This window comes from Pantherophis guttatus, chromosome 1, assembly GCF_059756535.1.
Source record: "Pantherophis guttatus breed Tessera chromosome 1, ASM5975653v1, whole genome shotgun sequence".
In the NCBI taxonomy this organism is placed as follows: domain Eukaryota; kingdom Metazoa; phylum Chordata; class Lepidosauria; order Squamata; family Colubridae; genus Pantherophis; species Pantherophis guttatus.
Genome location: NC_142063.1, coordinates 146861209 through 146880645, shown reverse-complemented (window position 1 = coordinate 146880645; position 19437 = coordinate 146861209). Strand labels below are relative to the sequence as shown.

The window sequence follows — 19437 nt, the reverse complement described above, 5'->3', positions numbered from 1 at the left end:
GTAGTTAGTAGCATTGAACTTTGCCAATAACATAAAGTATTAGATCAAATACAGTCAGGGGTGGGCTTAAAATTTTTTAGCAAGGGGTTCTCTGCCCGGTTGCTGGGTGGGCGTGGGCGTGATGGGCGTGGCCTAGTCTTCCACCTGCACCATGGGGGCAGGCATTTTTGCCCTCCCCAGGCTCTGGAGGCTTTTCTCAAGTCTCCAGGAGGGTGAAAACAGCCTCCCCAGGCTCCAGACGTCCTCTGGAGGCCAGAAACGGGCCCATTTCCGGCTTTCCCGAACTTCCGGTAGGCCCATTTATCACCCTCCCCGAGCCTCCGCACATGCCCTGCACTTACCTGCATCCAAAATGGGCCGCGTGGGGACTCTACAGTAAGAAAGTTTACAGTAAGGAAGTTTTCTACAGCAAGGAAGTCTTCCTGGCCAATGGGATGGGGAAGACAGGTGTTTTATTTTTTTTTACCAAGCTAGTCATTCCAACTTTTAATTTGTTGTTTCTTGTAGTAGTCTGTCCATAAAGCATATTGTGCAATTATACTTTGCAGATGTTTTTCACTATCCATATCAGACAATTAATTATTAAAAGAGTTAATGCTACTGCTAAGATATTCTTTGTCACAGAATAACACCATGCAGCATGGAGAATAAAGCGGCCCAGTCAATACTTGTACTTCCTCTTTCCCCTTTTAACCACAGTGGTTTGATTAGTTTTCTGTTTTCCCTTTGGCTCCACAAGGAAATGAAGAAACGATACAGATCAATGTTCGTCAGACTGAAGATTATCCAGTTGATCTCTACTACCTCATGGACCTTTCAGCTTCTATGGATGATGATCTGAAAACCATAAAGGAACTGGGGTCTACTTTGTCCAAAGAAATGTCTAAACTCACAAGTAACTTTCAGATGGGCTTCGGGTCTTTTGTTGAAAAACCAGTTTTACCATTCATCAATACTCTGACGGAAGATCTGAAGAATCCTTGCCGGTTGGTAGAAAAGTTTAAACATTTCTTCTGACTCTTTAGAAATATGGTTTGAATTTAAGTGAGATGTTTCTCCTTAAATGCAGTTTGATAAATTCATTGTTTTCATACAGGAATAGGGGATTTCCCACCCCCCACCCCAGGAGACAGGTCAGGGACTGCTGAAAGTGAGAAGTCACCTCCAGTAGCCCTTTCATGGAACCAGAACCATCCCATTCCCACCCCACCCCAAACTTATGCACACAAAAAATGCATACTAAATCAACCCTCTTCAAGGCAACACTCTAGACCCACCTTTCATTATCCTTTCCAAAACTTCAAGATTGCAGAAAGCTTTGATGGATCAGATACATTGGCCTTATGGGGTCTCCAGTCCTGCTTTAATCATTCAAGTACTTTCCGCTTAGGATGGTCTCTAGCCTAGATTCCAGAGAATCTGGTCTGGATAATAATTATTTATTTCAGTTTGTCCAGAAGCTATTCATTTATGGAAGGGTAGGGATGGTGATTATCTAGATTTCTGGCAATTAAGCTAAGGATGCTGTGCTCCTTGAAAGGGCAACTGAAAACTTATCAGATGCAGCACCAAGCTACTCCATGAGGCACTGAGAAATTCCGGTGGAACATGTTGACGGGGCATTCCAGAGTCTATGAACTAACAAGGTTTATTGAATTCCTCAACATACTCAAAGCTACAATAGGAATACAAAGCTACAGCTGTAGAATTATTCTGGTTCCCACTGGATCCCACTGATCTCAATAAACAGGAAACTACAGTCCACTTTCTGATCTGACAAGGAATAACAGAATAATAGAGTTGGAAGGGACCTTGGAGGTCTCCTAATCCAACCCCCTGCTTAGGCAGGAAACCCTACACCACTTCAGACAAACGGTTATCTAATATCAGCTGGTCTTCACACATGCATGTGTGCCAGAAACCAGAAGGCCAGGGGGCTGGTGCACATGCTCATGCTGGAAACTGGAAGAGCAGCCGCCCAGCTAGCACATGCACACCGGGCAACTGCTCTTCCAGTTTTCAGCACTCCTGTGTGCGTGAAGACCAGCTGGCTGGCATGCCAGAACCCACAAGAGCAATGGGCGATGGCTTGTGTGCCCGGAGAAATGGCCCTGTGTGCCACTTCCGGCACGCATACCATAGGTTCGCCATCACAGATATACTGTATACTATAATCCATCTGAAGATCATACTGCTGAATACTACATTTGGCCATACCAAATGCCCCTCAACCCTAAAGCTTTTTAATGTGACCTCCATCGTCATTTATAAGCACATAAGCATTTTACTTTACAGAAATGTCCCATTTGATTGTTTGCCAACATTTGGATACAAGCATGTTCTGTCGTTGACAAACGATGCAGAAAGATTCAATGAAATTGTGAAAAAACAGAAAATCAGTGCAAATTTAGATACTCCAGAAGGAGGATTTGATGCAATTATGCAGGCAACTGTTTGTAAGGTAAAGAAACTATATCTGTGTTTCATGTTGATTTGGAGTAAATGAAGACTGTTATTGCTAGCTTTACTTTAGATCAGAACATCCCATATGAAAGTACTTCATGATGTTCAAAAAAAGTTTAAAAACCTGGCTGTTCCCCCAACTCTTGGGTTAGAGTGGGTGTTAAACTGTAGGATTTCATCTGTTTAAAGAATTACCTTTTGCAGATTACGTGGATTGTATTTTTACTTTTTCTCTAAAAGCTGTATGCCACCCAGAGTCTTATAGAGTTGTGCAGCCTTTTAAAGCCAATAAATAATATTCTGAATTGCTAATTATGTATATAACTTATTATACTTTACCTCAAGTACTCAGATAATATGGTTGAGCTTAATTGCTGTACAAGTTTCACTGAGGTGTGGTATTTGCTACTTCACCTCAGGCAGCAAAATCTTATGATTTGTCTCTGATAGTTCTTTCGAATACTAATTTTCATCCTTTTATAGATTAGAGCTTGGCATGTTTTTAATCATCAGAACAAGATAAATCATATTTCATATTTCTGCATGTGATACCAAAATATTGCATATATTGCTTTATCCCATCTTCCCTGTCATCACTTATTAATGTTTTACTACAGGAAAAAATTGGCTGGAGAAATGATTCATTACATCTGTTAGTGTTTGTGAGTGATGCTGATTCTCATTTTGGGATGGATAGTAAATTAGCAGGAATAGTTATTCCAAATGATGGAAAATGCCACTTGGATCAACAGAATGAATATTCCATGTCAACTGTTTTGGTAATTGCTTTTTATTTTATTTTATTCAATCCTTTCCCATTCTCTAGTCTTGTACATTTAATCATGTTAGAAATTGCATTTGTATAACTCCATGCATTATAGCAATAGCACTTAGACTTATATACCGCTTCATAGTGCTTTTACAGCCCTCTCTAAACGGTTTACAGAGCCAGCATATTGCCCCCAACAATCTGGGTCCTCATTTTACCCATCTTGGAAGGATGGAAGGCTGAGTCAACCTTGAGCCTGTGGGACTTGAACTGCCAAACTGCTGGAAATCAGCAGACAGCAGAAGTAGCCTGCAGTACTGCACTCTAACTGCACCACCTCAGCCTTTTAAAGTATTCTAAAATGAACAGAGAAAATATAATTTGTACAAGGCCATTTTCAGATGAATTAGAATAAAATTACCCTTTTACCACAGAACTGTACTTCATGCAGGGTTAGGGATATCTCCTGTCTTCAGGAGAATGGAAAGCAATAAAGTCTTTTACCACTACAGAGACATTAATTTTCTAAATAAGAGGCATTCCAAATCTAGTTTAAAAAGCATCATCTTGTTGTATCAAATTGAGATGGCTTCTAACTCCATTCTTGTATCATGCATTCTTAAACTTGGGGATGTCCTATACTGTACTTCTTGCTCTATTTTTATAATCCTTCAATACATATTCATTTGCATAGAAGGTCCGCTTCTCAATGATTTTCTCAGGGTTTTAAAGAATGTTTTTATAAAAACTCATTTTATTATTTGTTGAAGACCCCTCAACATAAGTCATTTCTTGCTCCAGTGTGGATGCTTATCCAAGTGTGATGGAGGAACACAATCTTTTTCAATGAGCACCCCAAATTTGTGAAAGTGTGAAAGTGCTGAATGCAGCCTTTCCTCAATTCTATCCCCTGGGCTTCATAATTTTGTTTGTCTGATGCAGATGAACTCCAAATAAGGTATTGCTCCCTGCCTTTCTATCTACACAGCTGTATTTATTTATTTGTTAAGCTTCCATATCACTCCCATCAAAGCCTTTTAATTCCATACTGTATGAAGGTAAAAGACACAATATGTAACAAGACAAAAACATCACCAAATAATCAGCAATTTGTTCAGCCTTATCCCACCACAAGGTGCCATTTACTCAAAAGCAATAATCAGGATTCTATTCAATTCCTACATTCCCATCCACAAAAATCCAATTCTTCATTGCTTTCCAGAACCCTGATAGGAATGAAGGTCATCCTTATCTGTAGATGCTGGCTATAGAGCAGGAGTGTCCAGACTTGGGAACTTTAAGACTTGAGGATTTCACCTCCGAGAATTCCCCAGCCAGCCATACTAGTTGGACACCCCTGCTATAGAGGATTGGGCTACTATCAAGAGGACTTGTTCCCAGGAGTCCAGACATTAAAACTCCCTAATAAGAACCTGTAGGAAGCTTTGAGATTGATGTCTTCCTTAATAGAAATCTCAGTGTTTTTCCAAAAGGATTAGATGCTTTTCTTAAACATGAACTTACATTTTCCATAAAGGAAGGGTAGCCTTTGTTTAATTTCTAATATCTTTCTTCTAGCAAGGTGAAAGAAGGTATTATGGAGGATCTATGCTTTGATTAACCTACTGTGCCCTGTCTGCACCCAATATGTGAACCTTTCATCTGGCACTGTCCAGGTGCTTACCATGTACCAGTAAGTTATTTTTGAATTTAAAGTTGATGTAAAGATCGATTTTCCATTTTTATTTTCTCAGGAATACCCAACTTTAGGACAATTGATAGAGAAGATTGTGCAAAACAACATACTATTAATTTTTGCAGTCACCAAGAAACAAGTTCATTTATATCAGGTAAGATCTCCAAATCTTTTCACATTCTTCTTAGATTGGCCATTTAAGATGGTGTTTGAAAAATGCTTTGGGGTGAAGGGACTGAGATTATTTGAAGTTGGGCCATACTGTTTGTTGCCTGAAGTTCAAGAATTACTGGGGCTGAACTGAACCCTTGGAAACTACAAAAGATTTGGCAGCACTGGCCGTAGCCCTGCCCCCGTTGAGTTGCGGTGAAGGCTACTATCCTGGTGGATATCAAGATTGAGGAGCCAACGCCAAGGCTGGTTCATCTCGGCACAACATTATTTCCATTTCAGCTAGAGACCCAGTCAGTTTGGACACTGTGGAGGTTTCTGCAATGGCCCTTGGTGTGGGTGCTTGGTTATGACACCATATTTGGCTCCAGTAGTACATCATTTAGTTAGTGTCTGTCTTCTGGTATCCATTGAAAAATTTGGCGGGCTTTTTTTTTTTACACTGAGGAGCGTACATTAGACTGATACAGTCCCTGCACACTCCTGAACTCCTGAAGTCAGTAATGTGCTGGCAAATGGTTTAAAAGCAGCTCTGCCAGTTCCATTGCTGCCACTATGCTGTGCTAGCTAGCTGCAGAACAGTTGATTGGCTCATAAGGCATTGTATCACAGCTTTGTTCTCAACTGACTTGTTCTCAACTGACTTGAAAACAGGAGTAGGTCAGAGCCAGTGGTGGGATTCAAATAATTTAACAACTGGTTCTCTGCCCTAATGACCGACTGGGTGGGCATGGCCATGGTGGGCATTGCCAGGGGTTGTGACAGACAGCACTCAGCTTCCTGCACCCCCCAGGAGCAAAAATGGGGTGGGGTGGGACACACCCCTGCACTTACCTGGGAGCCAAAATGGGGCGAGTGGGAATTCTTGGAAGGGGCGGGGCAGGGAGGGGAGGGGCCAGTCAGCAATTTAACTACCGGTTCTCCTAAACCAGCCCAAACTGGCTGAATCCCATCACTAGTCAGAGCCACAGGCAATGGGGAGCTGGAGAAGCAGAGGCAGCATTAGCACAAGAACTGTGTATTTCAGCCAAAGTTCTTCCTACTTTCTTAATGGTATACAACACAGAGAGACTTAAAGAGTTGAGTGGCCTTCTAAGTCGAATAAATAAATATTAAGATGAAAGGGATGGATGGTAACCAAAAAAAATATTCAACATTCTAATCAGAATGTTATTAGATTCAGAATCCTAATCTCATTGAAGTAGGATAAATTTAGCACACATACAGGTACTAAATCTAATTCCACCCTCAATGGTAGAAAGGAAAGTGATATAGCAGAAACACAAAAACAGCAGGGATTTCATTTTAAAAAGGGAAACAAACAAGCTATCCAAAGAAAACAATAAAAATGGGAGTTTTGAACATGACAAAACCTGATTTAATGTTCTTGGGAAACAAAAAAAAAAAAAAAACACCTGGGAACTTTGGCATGATGATAAAAACAATGCAATATGAAACTGTTCACATAATAGAGGAGGTACAAAAGAGATAGAAAAGGGTGTAGAATTCCAAAGAAAATGTGATTTTGTGATCAGTGAATGGTGACTATTTTAAGATTAAATGATATACAGAGAAAGCCAGAAAGTCCTTATCTAAGAACCTGTCCATCCATTCTCCACCCACCCACCCTCAGCCTGTTATTTCTTGAATGGACTGAATTTCCCTTAGTGTTCAATCATGGCCTGAAAGCCTTACAGAGAAAACTGTCAAACCACATTTGCCTCATTAACAATGCCACGTGTGGCTTATAGTACCTTCCTATCTACATCTGTATGGAAGGAATTCCAGTTGAGTTCAGTGAAATTCCAAGAAATGTGGATATAATCTTACAGCCTTAGTTAAATCTCTCCAATTCCAAGGCACTGAATAAGACTCACTCAAACATGGCTCCTAATGTACATTTAATATAGCTAACGGGATGTATCATACAGTTATCTAGTGCTCCTTAATTTTGTACTTTTAAAAGAATACTAGACAGCCCATGATCCATTGGGTCATCTTTTCAAATATGTTTTCTTACCTAAAAAAAAGTGAAACAGAATGATCGCAGGTAGGCAAAAAGTTAGTGGGAGTGGGAGTGGTTTCCAGGTTCTTGTCGGCTTCCCCATTGAGTTTTCTTGGGAAGCTGGCAATGAACATTGGAAACCAACCAACCTTCCTTCCTTCCTTCCTTCCTTCCTTCCTTCCTTCCTTCCTTCCTTCCTTTCTCCCTCCCTCCCTCCCTCCCTCCCTCCCTCATTTCTTAGAATTATGAATTTATTTATTTATAAAATGTATATGTACTCTTTCACTATTCAGAGTGACTCTGGGCATCTTACAATACTCACAGCAAAGGTCAACATTGCCTTATGGAGTGCTTGAACAATTTGAAATACAAGTGCCTAGAGATCTCCAGAAAATGGTGCACTGAGCAGCAGAGCACTTTTTTCTTCCTGTTGACAAACAGCTGACTTTGCTGTCAAAGCCAGTTCTTTGGCAGTAGGGTCCCCAGATTTGAATGAGAGCAACTAGGAACAACCTACAATGACCTTCAGACAATTGTGTACTTGCCTGGGAGGTTTGCAGTTCTTAGTAAGAGCAGCCGGAGGGTTGGGTCTCCATCTTTTCCTGTCACTGTTTGTATTTTTAGGTGCGCCTCTGTCTTTAGTATCACTTTTTGAAGCTTTGAAATGTAATTGTTAATAGCCTGGTTGAATGCTGATACTCTCTTGCTGGTTTACAACTGTGAATTTTCTTCTGTAAACTTTGGAATACTTTCTTTCACCACAAGGAAGTTGGCTTTATGAGGCCTTTCTTCTTTGCAGTGAAAATGACTTGATTTGATTTACACCAGATTCTTGCTTTAAAGATTTTGTACTTTACTTGTTTTTTTATAAAGAACTCCATTGCTTCATTTTATTTTTGCATAAATCCTTGTTTTTTTAATTTTAATTTTTAAAAGTTGGGAATTTTTTCTTTTTCATTTATTCTCTGCTTTGGGAATTCTTATCCCAGTTTCTTCTTTGGTTACTTTGTTATGGAATATTTACTTCCTTCGTTTTGGGAAAGGAACTGTTTACATCCTGTTGTAAAAGCTTGACTATAAGAGAGATCTGGACTATATTAAAATCAAAGTAACAATAAATTAAGGATTTTGAATATTACATATTATATAGATTCTACAATATTTCCAAAAAGAGACATAAAAGGAAGATGAAAATTAGATGATTTCACATTAAAGCCTTTTTTGGAAAATTTTGGAAAAAAAAGTTTTCCTGATTACAAACTTTAAATGAAAAATTTGATAAAAGGTTTCAAGAATTTGCCACAGTTTCAGATCATCCTAAAGAAGATATCCAGATACAAGCAACAGTAGTTAAATTAGCTATGCAGTCAGTGGACTGGAAATTAATTCGCTGTTAACAGATTTGAAAGAAAAGGAAGCTGATAGAGTTTGTGGAATAAAGCTACTACATGCAAGCAGAAGACAACTGCCAATTTGTAGGAAAATTAACTGAGCAACAAGTATTATGGAGATATTTTCAATGGAGAAATTATGAGAAATAAGAAGCAGTTGTTTAGAAAGGTCCCACTTATAATTTTAAAGAAAGTAAAGATGATAAACTGGAAGGGTTTTTTTTTTACCGTTAAGAATCAGCCTACGGTATTTGATTCTGGATGGATCAGAGACAATGATTGTAGTAGGTTTATGGGAGATTAGAAGCTGCTAGTGTATTTTCTGTGAGTTAAATACAACAATAGTTAACAGAGGGCTTCGAAGTTTACCTTTGTTCTTGGGATTATCTCTTAATAGCTTTTTTATATAGTAGATAGATGGTAAATCAAATCAGTTGATTGATAATAGATTTCTATTTCTATATTTGTGATATTTTTTTTTGTTATATAGTAATTTGCAAATATAGAGGTAGAAAGTTATAAATTGTGAACTTGCTTTGCGAGGAGGGGAATAATAATACTAGACAACACAGTATCAACAGTAGAGACCTTCAAATTTCTAGGTTCTACTATATCACAAGATCTAAAATGGACAGCTAACATCAAAAACGTCATCAAAAAAGCACAACAAAGAATGTTCTTTCTGCGCCAACTCAGAAAGCTCAAACTGCCCAAGGAGCTGCTGATACAGTTCTACAGAGGAATTATTGAGTCTGTCATCTGTCTGGTTTGGTTCTGCAACCCAACAAGACAGACACAGACTTCAGAGGATAATTAGAACTGCAGAAAAAACAATTGCTACCAACCTGCCTTCCATTGAGGACCTGTATACTGCACGAGTCAAAAAGAGGGCTGTGAAAATATTTACAGACCCCTCACATCCTGGACATAAACTGTTTCAACTCCTACCCTCAAAACGATGCTATAGAGCACTGCACACCAGAACAACTAGACACAAGTACAGTTTTTCCCCGAATGCCATCACTCTGCTAAACAAATAATTCCCTCAACACTGTCAAACTATTTACTAAGTCTGCACTACTATTAATCTTCTCATCGTTTCCATCACCCATCTCCTTCCACCTTATGACTGTATACCTGTAACTTTGTTGCTTGTATCCTTACAATTTATATTGATATTGATTGTTTCCTGGTATTCAACCAGGGGAGAGATTTTATATGCATGTTTGACATTCCGTTTTATGCACTTCTTTTTGTTGTTATCTACTCTTATTTCTTTCTTTTTAAATTTTATTTTATTTTAACTTTTAAATTTAAATATTTTAATATTTTAAATTTTATTTTAACTTTGGAAGTAAATAAGTGTTGTGGCCCGTCAGTGGCCTGTGTGGATTGTAGCTGATTCTGACAACAAGGAGGCTGGTGTGGTGCTGCGCCAGCAGCCTGTGCAGCTGGCACTCGAGTCAGACAATGAGGAAGCTGGAGAAGATGTGGTGCCAGAGGCAGGGATTCAGCCAGGGCCTTCAGAACCTGCAGAAGCTCCTTTAAGTGAAGAGGACGAAGAGGAGGAGCCTCTTCTCGATGCATGGGCGCACAGAGCTGCCAAAAGGCAGGAGTGGCTCCTCAGGAGAAGGTCTCCTCGAGAGTAAGGCTTGGGGCTAATTGGCCACTACCTTAGCCTATTTAAGGAGGAACACCGACTGAAGCAAATTGTAGGGAACAACTTTAGTTCACTCTCCTTCACGTCTGGATTCTCTGCAAATTGCTTCTGGGCTTTCTGCCAACCATAGTAAGATTGTGATTACTTTATCTTTGGTTTCTTGTAGGCTGTTAAGAAAGTTTATTAACAGCCTTTGTTAGGAAAAGACTGAGTTATTTTAGTAAATTTAAGTTTGGTACAGACTTTGTGTGTGCTGTGTTCTTTAGGGTCCATAGCCGGGGCAGAACAATATGTATCTGGTAAAAATATCAGAGTTGGTCCCCTCATTTATTGATACATATTAATTTTTTTATAATCTATCAGGTAACCTTATATATTTGATTTTTTTTCCCTGAGGGAAGTTTATAATTCTATTTTGCAGCAATATGCGGATCTTATTCCTGGAGCTACTGTTGGAACACTACAGCATGATTCTGGAAATGTCCTCCAGTTGATTATAGATGCATATAAGGTATGTAAAATTAATAAGAGTTGCCTTATCGGGGGGAAATGGGTGGCATATAAATTAAATAAATAAAATAATACTCTAAATAAAATTTCGTATTTTGTAATTTGATGTAAATAAATTAATTTGGACATAGCATTCTTCTCTCTCTGAAATATTGGTTGTGTCCAAATATTTCATTAGCAAATAAAAAACTCAGACAAAGTCATAAAAATTGTAAAATATAGATTAGAAGCATAAATCAGTATGGCTTGTTGCGGGGATCATGGTTGAAAAAAAAGAGAGTCCTTTCTCAGCATAATATGTGATTTTAGTCAGAGGCTCCACTCATAAAGTTTATTTACCCAGCAAAAAGTTTCTAATGCTATTTCTATATTATACAGTTCTCTTATGACTGCTTTAGCCTAGTCTTTTTAAAAATATGTTTTAGACCAGTCAGTTGAAAGCAGAAGAAAACAGATCCAGGCTGAATATTAGGAAGGATTTCCTGATGGTATGAGCTTCTTAAATACGGTGTGCAAAAATGTCAAATTTTAGAGACTGGCTGAATTTTCTGTTTTTCTTTCGGATATACTGAACTGAGGGTGGTCTGGCAGTTTGTTGAACTTTTTTTTTTTTTTTTTTTGAGCTAGTGGTTTGGATGTGGTCTGGCCCTGAAACACTATCAACTACTTTACATTTTAGAAGATTTATTTCCAAAAAACTGTTGGACCATCCCTAGAACAAACAGATCAGTATGACCTGGAAGCAAAATAGAATCTCATCTTTCTCAAAACGTTCAATCCAAAGTGATACATTTTACATCTCTAGTATTAAGTAATAGAACAGACTATACAGAGCAAAGGTTGACTCTTACTCTTACAGAGCTGACCTGAGCCAAATTCAATTACATGAATTTATTTATTTAGTCTATTTATTTATTTATTTATTTAGGCTAGGCTAGGCTAGTGAAGAGAAGGACCAGGGGAGACATGATAGCAGTGTTCCAATATTTGAGGGGATGTGTTGTGACTCCGACCCCCGAGGCCGACTTATCGGAGGGAGAAGGCTCCGAACATGAAGGAGAGGAGTTGGCCAGGCCTCCCTCTCCAGGACCCTCCTCTCTGGCAATGCCTCAGGTGTCTCCCGAGGGAGGAGAGATTGGCCAGGAGCCAGGTATCTCCTCACAGTCGGACAGTGACGGAGATAAATCTTGGCTGGATCCACGCCAGCGTCAGAGAGACAAGCGCATGCAACAGAAAAGGAGGTGTGCCAGAGATTAAGCTGAGTCACTGGACCACACCCCACAGGGGATATAAGGGGGTGAGGTGGCCATTCAGATTCTGTGATGGACAAAACTAACTACTAGTGAGTCACATTGTATCTTTGCAACAATGATATCTGCCTTGGAATTAATACGGACTGGACTTGACAATTCTTGAACTGTGTGTATCTTGTTTGACTTAATCTGTCAGAGGAACAACCCCTCCCTTTATGGATAAAGTTCTTGGCAAGCAGCTACTGGGTTGCTGCCAATCCTCTTATCGAAAAAATTTGTTGTCTGCCAGTTTTATTTAACCCCTGGATATCTGTTTGTGTGCGTGTGTGACACGGGGACAGAACAGGATGCTACGGAGAGGAGGGGGTCAATCTATTTTCCAAAGCACCTGAAGGCCAGACAAGGAATAATGAATGGAAACTGATCAAGGAGAGATTCAACCTGGAAACAGGAGAAATTTTCTGACAGTGAGAACAATCAACCAGTGGAACAGAAGTTGCCTTCAGAAGTTGTGGGAGCTTCATCACTGGAAGCTTTCAAGAAGAGACTGGACTGCCATCTGTCAGAAATGGTGTAGGGTCTCCTGCTCGGGTGGGGGGGTTAGTTTAGATCAGCGGTCACCAACTGGTGGTTTGCGGACCACTGGTGGTCCATGAGAAAATTTTGATGGTCCGCAGAAAAATTATTTGCAATTTTTATATTGCACTAAATACTATTTATCTTTTTAAAAAAATTATATTAATGGTCTGCAGGATTTAAAATTATGAATTTAGTGGTCCCTGAAGTCTGAAAGGTTGGTGACCCCTGGACTAGATGACCTACAAGGTCCCTTCCAACTCTGTTAAACTGTTAATTTTCATAGGCCAATTCTATGGCTATTGATAGCAAAACTTATCATTTAGACAGAGTTCTCATCATTATGTGAAAGGGAGGAAAGGGAATGATTCATGAAGCCACAACCGAGTTGGCAAATCATTGTTAATACATCAGGCAGCCGTCCATTCTTAATGGACTAAGTAATTCCCATCTACTTCACCACGTTTCATATTTTAAAGCTATTTAAAAATATTGTGACACTCCCCCACCAATGTAACAGTAATGTCATATTGTGCCTCATTTTCTAAAAATGCAATCACAATTATCCTTTGCACTCAAAAAGAGAATTCACTTAAAGTTCCTTAAGTGATTAGGGGTTTCCATTTTAAAATTGCTCCAATGATAGAAGCATTTTAAAATTGTGGCAGAAATTCAAGAGGTTATTATTCACAGATGTGTTGACTTTTCAATATTCCACAGAAAATAAGCACAAGAGGGAAGTCTGAATTGTCAAAATATTTGTTGTACGGTCTTCTCCCTTCCAATCTGAGTCATAGATTTTAGCAAGCATATGAGTACATGCCTTGAGAAGTGAAAAACTGTAAAGAACACTAATCAAATGTTTGATGTCTTCGAAGTATTCAAAGTTTACCCTATATAAAATCCAGACTGGCAGAAAATCAAGTTATTAAAAAAAGCAAGACTGCTATTCCAACATTTCCTTTTTACTAAGCAGTTAATGTTCAAAAGAATGCCGATGCATTCTACTCCTGCTTTGTTGAATAAATCAGAATTGGTGAGATTCACACAAAGTACCCATAAAACTATGATTTACAAAAACAATATGTTCTCACATGGTCCTTTGCCAAATAAGCCATATTTAGGCTTAATACAGTTTGTGAAACCATCCACTTTCTCATCCCTAAGCAGTCTCAGTCTCAGTCTCTTGCCTTCCAAATGGTAATGCAGGTTGTGGATAATAGAAATTGTAATCCAACACATCTGGCGGATACCAAGAAGATCGTTATAAGTATTGGCACTTTTTCGGAGGTTTATACAACATTTTAGGATGCATATTGGAGAATACTTCCATTTTCATTGTTCATATGTATATATTTTATCAGAAGGTATAACAATGGCAACTCCTCACTATAAATAAAACTATTTGAAAGAAAATAAAACAGAAAATAAAAATAAAATATGGCTTAAAAGTCACTGAATCCAAAAATAGTTGAACGCTGATAAAATACCCGGAGATGCTTTAAAATTGATTGTTGTTCAATTCCAAACTATGTGCTTCTTCTAGGGTGCCACCTCTGAAAAGACCTTGTCTCCCATAAGCATCTGCTGCTCCATATTTAACAACAACAACAATAATAATAACAATAACAACAACATTTATATGCTGCCTGACTGCCAGCAACTTTGAACTTTCTTTCTTAGAGAAGATCTGGCAGAGCCAATCCAGGAAGGATCTTATCGGTTATACAATTATAAGGCATTCCTTTTCCAATAACATGGTGTTTTTAAGTCACTCAGGTCTGAGATAGAGTTGGAGGTGTTGGGAGATACAGATGGATTAAAACTTGATTTCACTGCCATCTGCAGCCATGGCTCTGCCATTCAACACCAGAAGAAATGCTCTCATATTAAAGTCGGAGAACAGGTAAGTAGATTATGTAATTTCCCATTGAGTAAAATGGAAATTCCCCATTGCTTGGAAATGGGATGGGGAGTTGGTTGGCTTGTAGCTTTGCTCTATGGACTGCTTTACTTGAAGTTTCATTGAAGCAAATCAGGAATTCAGTTTTTCTACATAAGGTCACCTAAATTCAGGACTCTGGTAGAACTATTTGTTTACAACCAACAAATTTTATTAAAAGGCATAAATTTTCATGGACTCACTTCATCATATGCACAAGTCTCCTGGGTCAGATGATTCCAGGGAAACCTGTGGTTTGTGTCCATTTTTTTAAAACACTTATACTTCAATCTTTATCCAGAAAGATTCCAATGAAGATAAATAGGTCCCCGAGTTGATCTCAACTCCTGGAGATGCATCTATCTTATTTTATTGGCAGCAATACGGGAAGAGTTGCCTACTTCCAGAGCTTTTAACTTCTCAGCTCTGAGATTTTATGCTATAAAACAGTACGTCAAACATGACTACCCTATATTTCACAAACTGATATAGTTAATATTTCCAAGTTAGTTTTCGTTTAAATCTTTACTTTGCATGCAAAAATGATGAAGAGTGTCATTCCCATGGATAGTTTTTCCTCTCTGTTTTATTTAGGTCACTTTCAATGTGACTTTAAGTTTAAGCCCTTTGGCTTGTGGTGAAGGGAGAAGGAAAGTCCTAATCAGGGCCACCGGTCTAAACGAAGCGTTGGAGATCGAGATCCAGCCCGAATGCAGCTGTCATTGTCAGAAGGAAGCGGAGGTGAATAACTCCAAGTGCAACTACGGGAATGGTTCTTTCGAGTGTGGGGTATGTGTGTGTAACCCTGGCTACATGGGTCCAGACTGTAAATGCAGCGAAAAAGATGCACTGAGTACAGAGTCCTGCAAACGTTTCCCAGAACAGATCTTGTGCAGCGGAAGAGGCGACTGCTATTGTGGACAATGCATTTGCCACCTTTCAGCATATGGAAATATATATGGGCCATACTGTGAATGCGATGATTTCTCTTGTGGCAGATTTAGAGGGCTGGTCTGTGGAGGTAAGTCTGCTCTAAATTGTACTTTCCTTCTAACTACATAATAAGAATACAGTAAAGTATTGAAAGTGTGTATATACAAATAGTCCTCAACTTACCACTGCAATTGAGCCTGAAATTTCTGTTGCTAAGCGAGATGGTTGTTAAGTGAACTTTGTCCCATTTTACGATATTTCTGGCCAAAATACTTAAGGGAATCCACTGCAGTTGTTAAATTAGTAATATGGTTGTTAGTGAATCTTGTTTCCCCATTGATTTTACTTGTCAGAAAGTCACAAAAGTTATTCACATGATCCTGGGGCCCTGTAACCGTCCTAAATGTGAGTCAGTTGCCAAGAGTCTGAATTTTGATCACGTGACCATGGGGATGCTGCAAGGGTCATGGGAAAAACAGTCATAAATCACATTTTCCAGTGCTGTTGTAACTTCAAACAGTCACTAAATGAACTGCTGTAAATCGAGGACTACCTATATTATGCAATACAGGTACACACAATCTTATGCAATTGTGTATATCATGTATAAATGCCTGTGGACATGCTGAGGAAGGCTTGATTTAATGGATTCTTTCAGAGAATGGGAGTTCATGTTTCTGAAAAGCCTGATGATCAGAAAATACATCATTCACACCAATTTATATACTGTACATTGCTACACAATTAACCTAATTTGATGTAAGTGTAACCCAATTGGTCATTTGGGGATTTCCATGCACAGATGGAAACCTGGGCTCTTCTATCATAAAGTCCACTAAATAAAGATTAATTAAATCATTGTGTTAATATGTGTATGTATTTGTGGAAGGGCCACTATGAAATTTCTCATTGAATTTCTTTTGAATTATAATACTATTTTTAAAAACTCAAGTAATGTACTTCTTCATTTTGCTTTTAAACATGTCCAGGTGGATCAAGAGTTCTTGTTTTATTGTGCATAAGGTATAGCAGTCAAAGATCTAAACCTTCTAATATACAATATGTTAATGTTTTTTTTTTCCTATTGGAAACCATGAAGTATTGTTTCATTTATATTCCTAAGGAAGCTTTTCTAAATTTAGTCTCCCTTCATCTATCTGGAAATATACTGCATAGAAACTAGCAGAACTTATTTCTGGATAAACAGATATAGGAGCTCACATTACGACAAAATAATAATACAAACATATTTCTTTGGAATTGATAGGAATATGACATCATTACAGTGATTGAACACTGTATTCAAATCTTTTCCAAAGGGAGGAAATAAAGGATGGATAAAAGGTCATTGGGAAGAAAATATTAAATGAATTTGTGCATTGCTAAGGAATTTGCAAAATATATTTAGATATGTTGGCTGAATTGAGGATTAAGGATTGAACCTTAATGTCCTCTTTTCTCATAGTAGCTCCAAACACATTACTCTTGTGGCACTTTGCTGGTAATGTTACATAACTACTCCACAAGAAGCAAAAGCATTTGTGCAGATTTCTTTTGGAAGATCTATAGTTCTCTGATGGTTGGAGTGTTGAATTTCATTACTCTGAATAAGCAGTCATATGAATTGGTCTGTAAGCTGTGGAAAAGATCTTAGCTAGCACCAGATGTACCAAAGGTTGGTAGATAGGCTGAAATATAATTCACTCTATACTGTTAGAATTGCTTAAATAGCCAATGATATTTGGAAGGCAAAAGATTGTAAAAGGCTATTTCAGTGAGGCAATGAAACATGGTAAGTTCTCTGTGTGTAGAATAAACAGTTCCCTTTTATTTTCATTCTGTGACTCACTATCTTAGGAGATCTATCTATCTATCTATCTATCTATCTATCTATCTATCTTCTATCTATCTATCTATCTATCTATCTATCATCTATCTATCTTTCTATCATCTAATCTATATATCTGTCATATATATATATATATATATATATATATATATATATATATATATATATATATATATATATACACACATACACACGGTATCTTCTATCTATCTGTCTGTCTGTCTATCATCTATTTCTATTTACCTACTTACCTACCTCCCTACCTCATGAGATGTCTGTCTTGCTATCTACCAATAAATAGGATTTGAAACTCAACAGTTGGCTCCCTACTTCATGATTTTATGTAGTCTTAACAAAGAACTTTAATATGGTCCTTAGTTGGAAGGTTTCTTTCCAATTATATATAATAATGTCTTGACACAATATTCTACAAAGGATTGCTGGCAATTTTCAAGAATTAGGAAGGAAAGGCATTTGAAGTAGGGTTGATTTCCATATTTTTTCTTAGGCAATGGGAATTGTGCCTGTGGTCAATGCATTTGCCACCATGGCTGGATAGGTGAATACTGTAACTGTACCACGGATACCGAAAATTGTATTTCTAATGATGGCATCATCTGCAGTGGGAGAGGAAAATGTGTGTGTGGAAAATGTGTATGCACAAATCCTGGAGTTTCAGGCAACATCTGTGAAAAATACCCTACATATGATGATCCTTGCAACTCTAAATGGTAAGCTATTTCTTTGTGTATGGTTAGAAAAGTCTATTTTTTCACATATCTGAATGTACAATAGGTTTCCAGAGGAACTGAATACTTGTTTATATTGGTAATCGTGTATTCTCTATTCCATTAAATCCTAATACATTTTGTATTCCTTTCATTATTCTAGATACTCTCGTATCTATACATTTAATATATTTATTTGTATTTACATCTTTTTATGCTGAGGTTCATTTTAATTGTTTTCTTCATCAATTAGGGTAATTTGACCCTGAAAGGATACTGTAATCTATAATGTGAGAAATTCCAGTAACGTTGGTTATAAGTAGTGTAAATGTCTAACAATGCATGAGTATTGTGTCAGAAAATGAGAAGTGGTATAAAGCAGTAAGGGGTACAACCTACCTCCCCAGGCCCATATACACCTATCAAAGCCTTGGTTATACAGCAAATTCTAGAGACCTCCCAAATATTGCTACTAAACTGTCGTTTTTAATCTTCCACTCTTTGAACTTCGGCTTTGACATGCTAATCATGTATAATTCTCAGCCTGGAAAATATGGCTGGAGAACAGGGTGTTTTATTTTTTTCTCATACTGGGATTGGCTTCCTCTCCTTTTGCATACTTTCTAAAAAGAAACAAATGCAACCCAAGAAGACTTGACGCTTGAGGGCAGATCTTCTTTACTTGCTCTTTCTCCAGCAATAGGCAGGTGCCCAGCCACTTAATTCTGAGGACCCTTCAAAGTATGTTGGGGTGACAAATGGCTGCACAAGAAGTCCAAAGCTTAGAGACCCAATTAGAAGCCACTACTCTGAGAGACAAGGGGCAGTGAAATGAATGGGGTATGGGCAGTGATGGGATTCAGCCAGTTCGTACCACTTTGGAAGAACCAGTTCTGAGCAGTTTGGCAAAGTAGTTGTTGGAAGAAATCATTAGGGCAGAGAACCGGTTGCTAAATTACTTGAATCCCACCACTGGGTATGGGCCAATCTGCTGTAGTCTGTTGCCCAAAGCAGCCTTCAGAAAGGCTCATTCAGTTGTTTTCTTCCATGTCACCAGAGGCCTTTTATGATGAAGACATCAATGACATCAGTATAGGATATTTTAATTTTCTTCTTTAAGCAGCCCTACAGTATTTGCTTTTTTTAGTTGCTCTTTAAAAACTTCATTTTGTTGTTGCTGTGAACTAGGAAAAGGGTTAGTATTTTCATTTTCTCTATGTTAGCAATTTGATTCCTAGTTACATCCATAATCTAATTGTTATTACTGATTTCCCTTGATCTTTTTCCTCAATGAAGTGTGAGGAACTGAACCTGGGCCCTCCTAGATTCATCATTAGCTTTCTTATTCTCTGTGTACATTTCCAGGAAAGTTTGTACTGTATTTCCAGTTTGCCAAAATCAGAATAATAATAAATCAGACTGGACCTCTTTAAACCTATCTGAACTTTACATTCCCCATCTACAACCAAGCTGTTTTTCCCCTCAAACATC

General features: G+C 38.2%; 1 protein-coding gene across 2 annotated transcripts in view; it reads left to right on the top strand.

Moving 5' to 3' along the window:
* ITGB6 (integrin subunit beta 6) overlaps nucleotides 1–19437 on the top strand; it is a 91342-nt gene that overhangs the window by 52701 nt on the left and 19204 nt on the right. For both annotated transcript variants that reach the window (XM_034426061.3, XM_087881971.1), the window contains exons 5-12: nucleotides 740–986; nucleotides 2296–2461; nucleotides 3081–3242; nucleotides 4987–5082; nucleotides 10577–10666; nucleotides 14266–14400; nucleotides 15031–15457; nucleotides 17727–17949. In XM_034426061.3, the coding sequence (XP_034281952.2) occupies nucleotides 740–986; nucleotides 2296–2461; nucleotides 3081–3242; nucleotides 4987–5082; nucleotides 10577–10666; nucleotides 14266–14400; nucleotides 15031–15457; nucleotides 17727–17949 (1546 nt within the window). The remainder of the gene's footprint in view (nucleotides 1–739; nucleotides 987–2295; nucleotides 2462–3080; nucleotides 3243–4986; nucleotides 5083–10576; nucleotides 10667–14265; nucleotides 14401–15030; nucleotides 15458–17726; nucleotides 17950–19437) is intronic.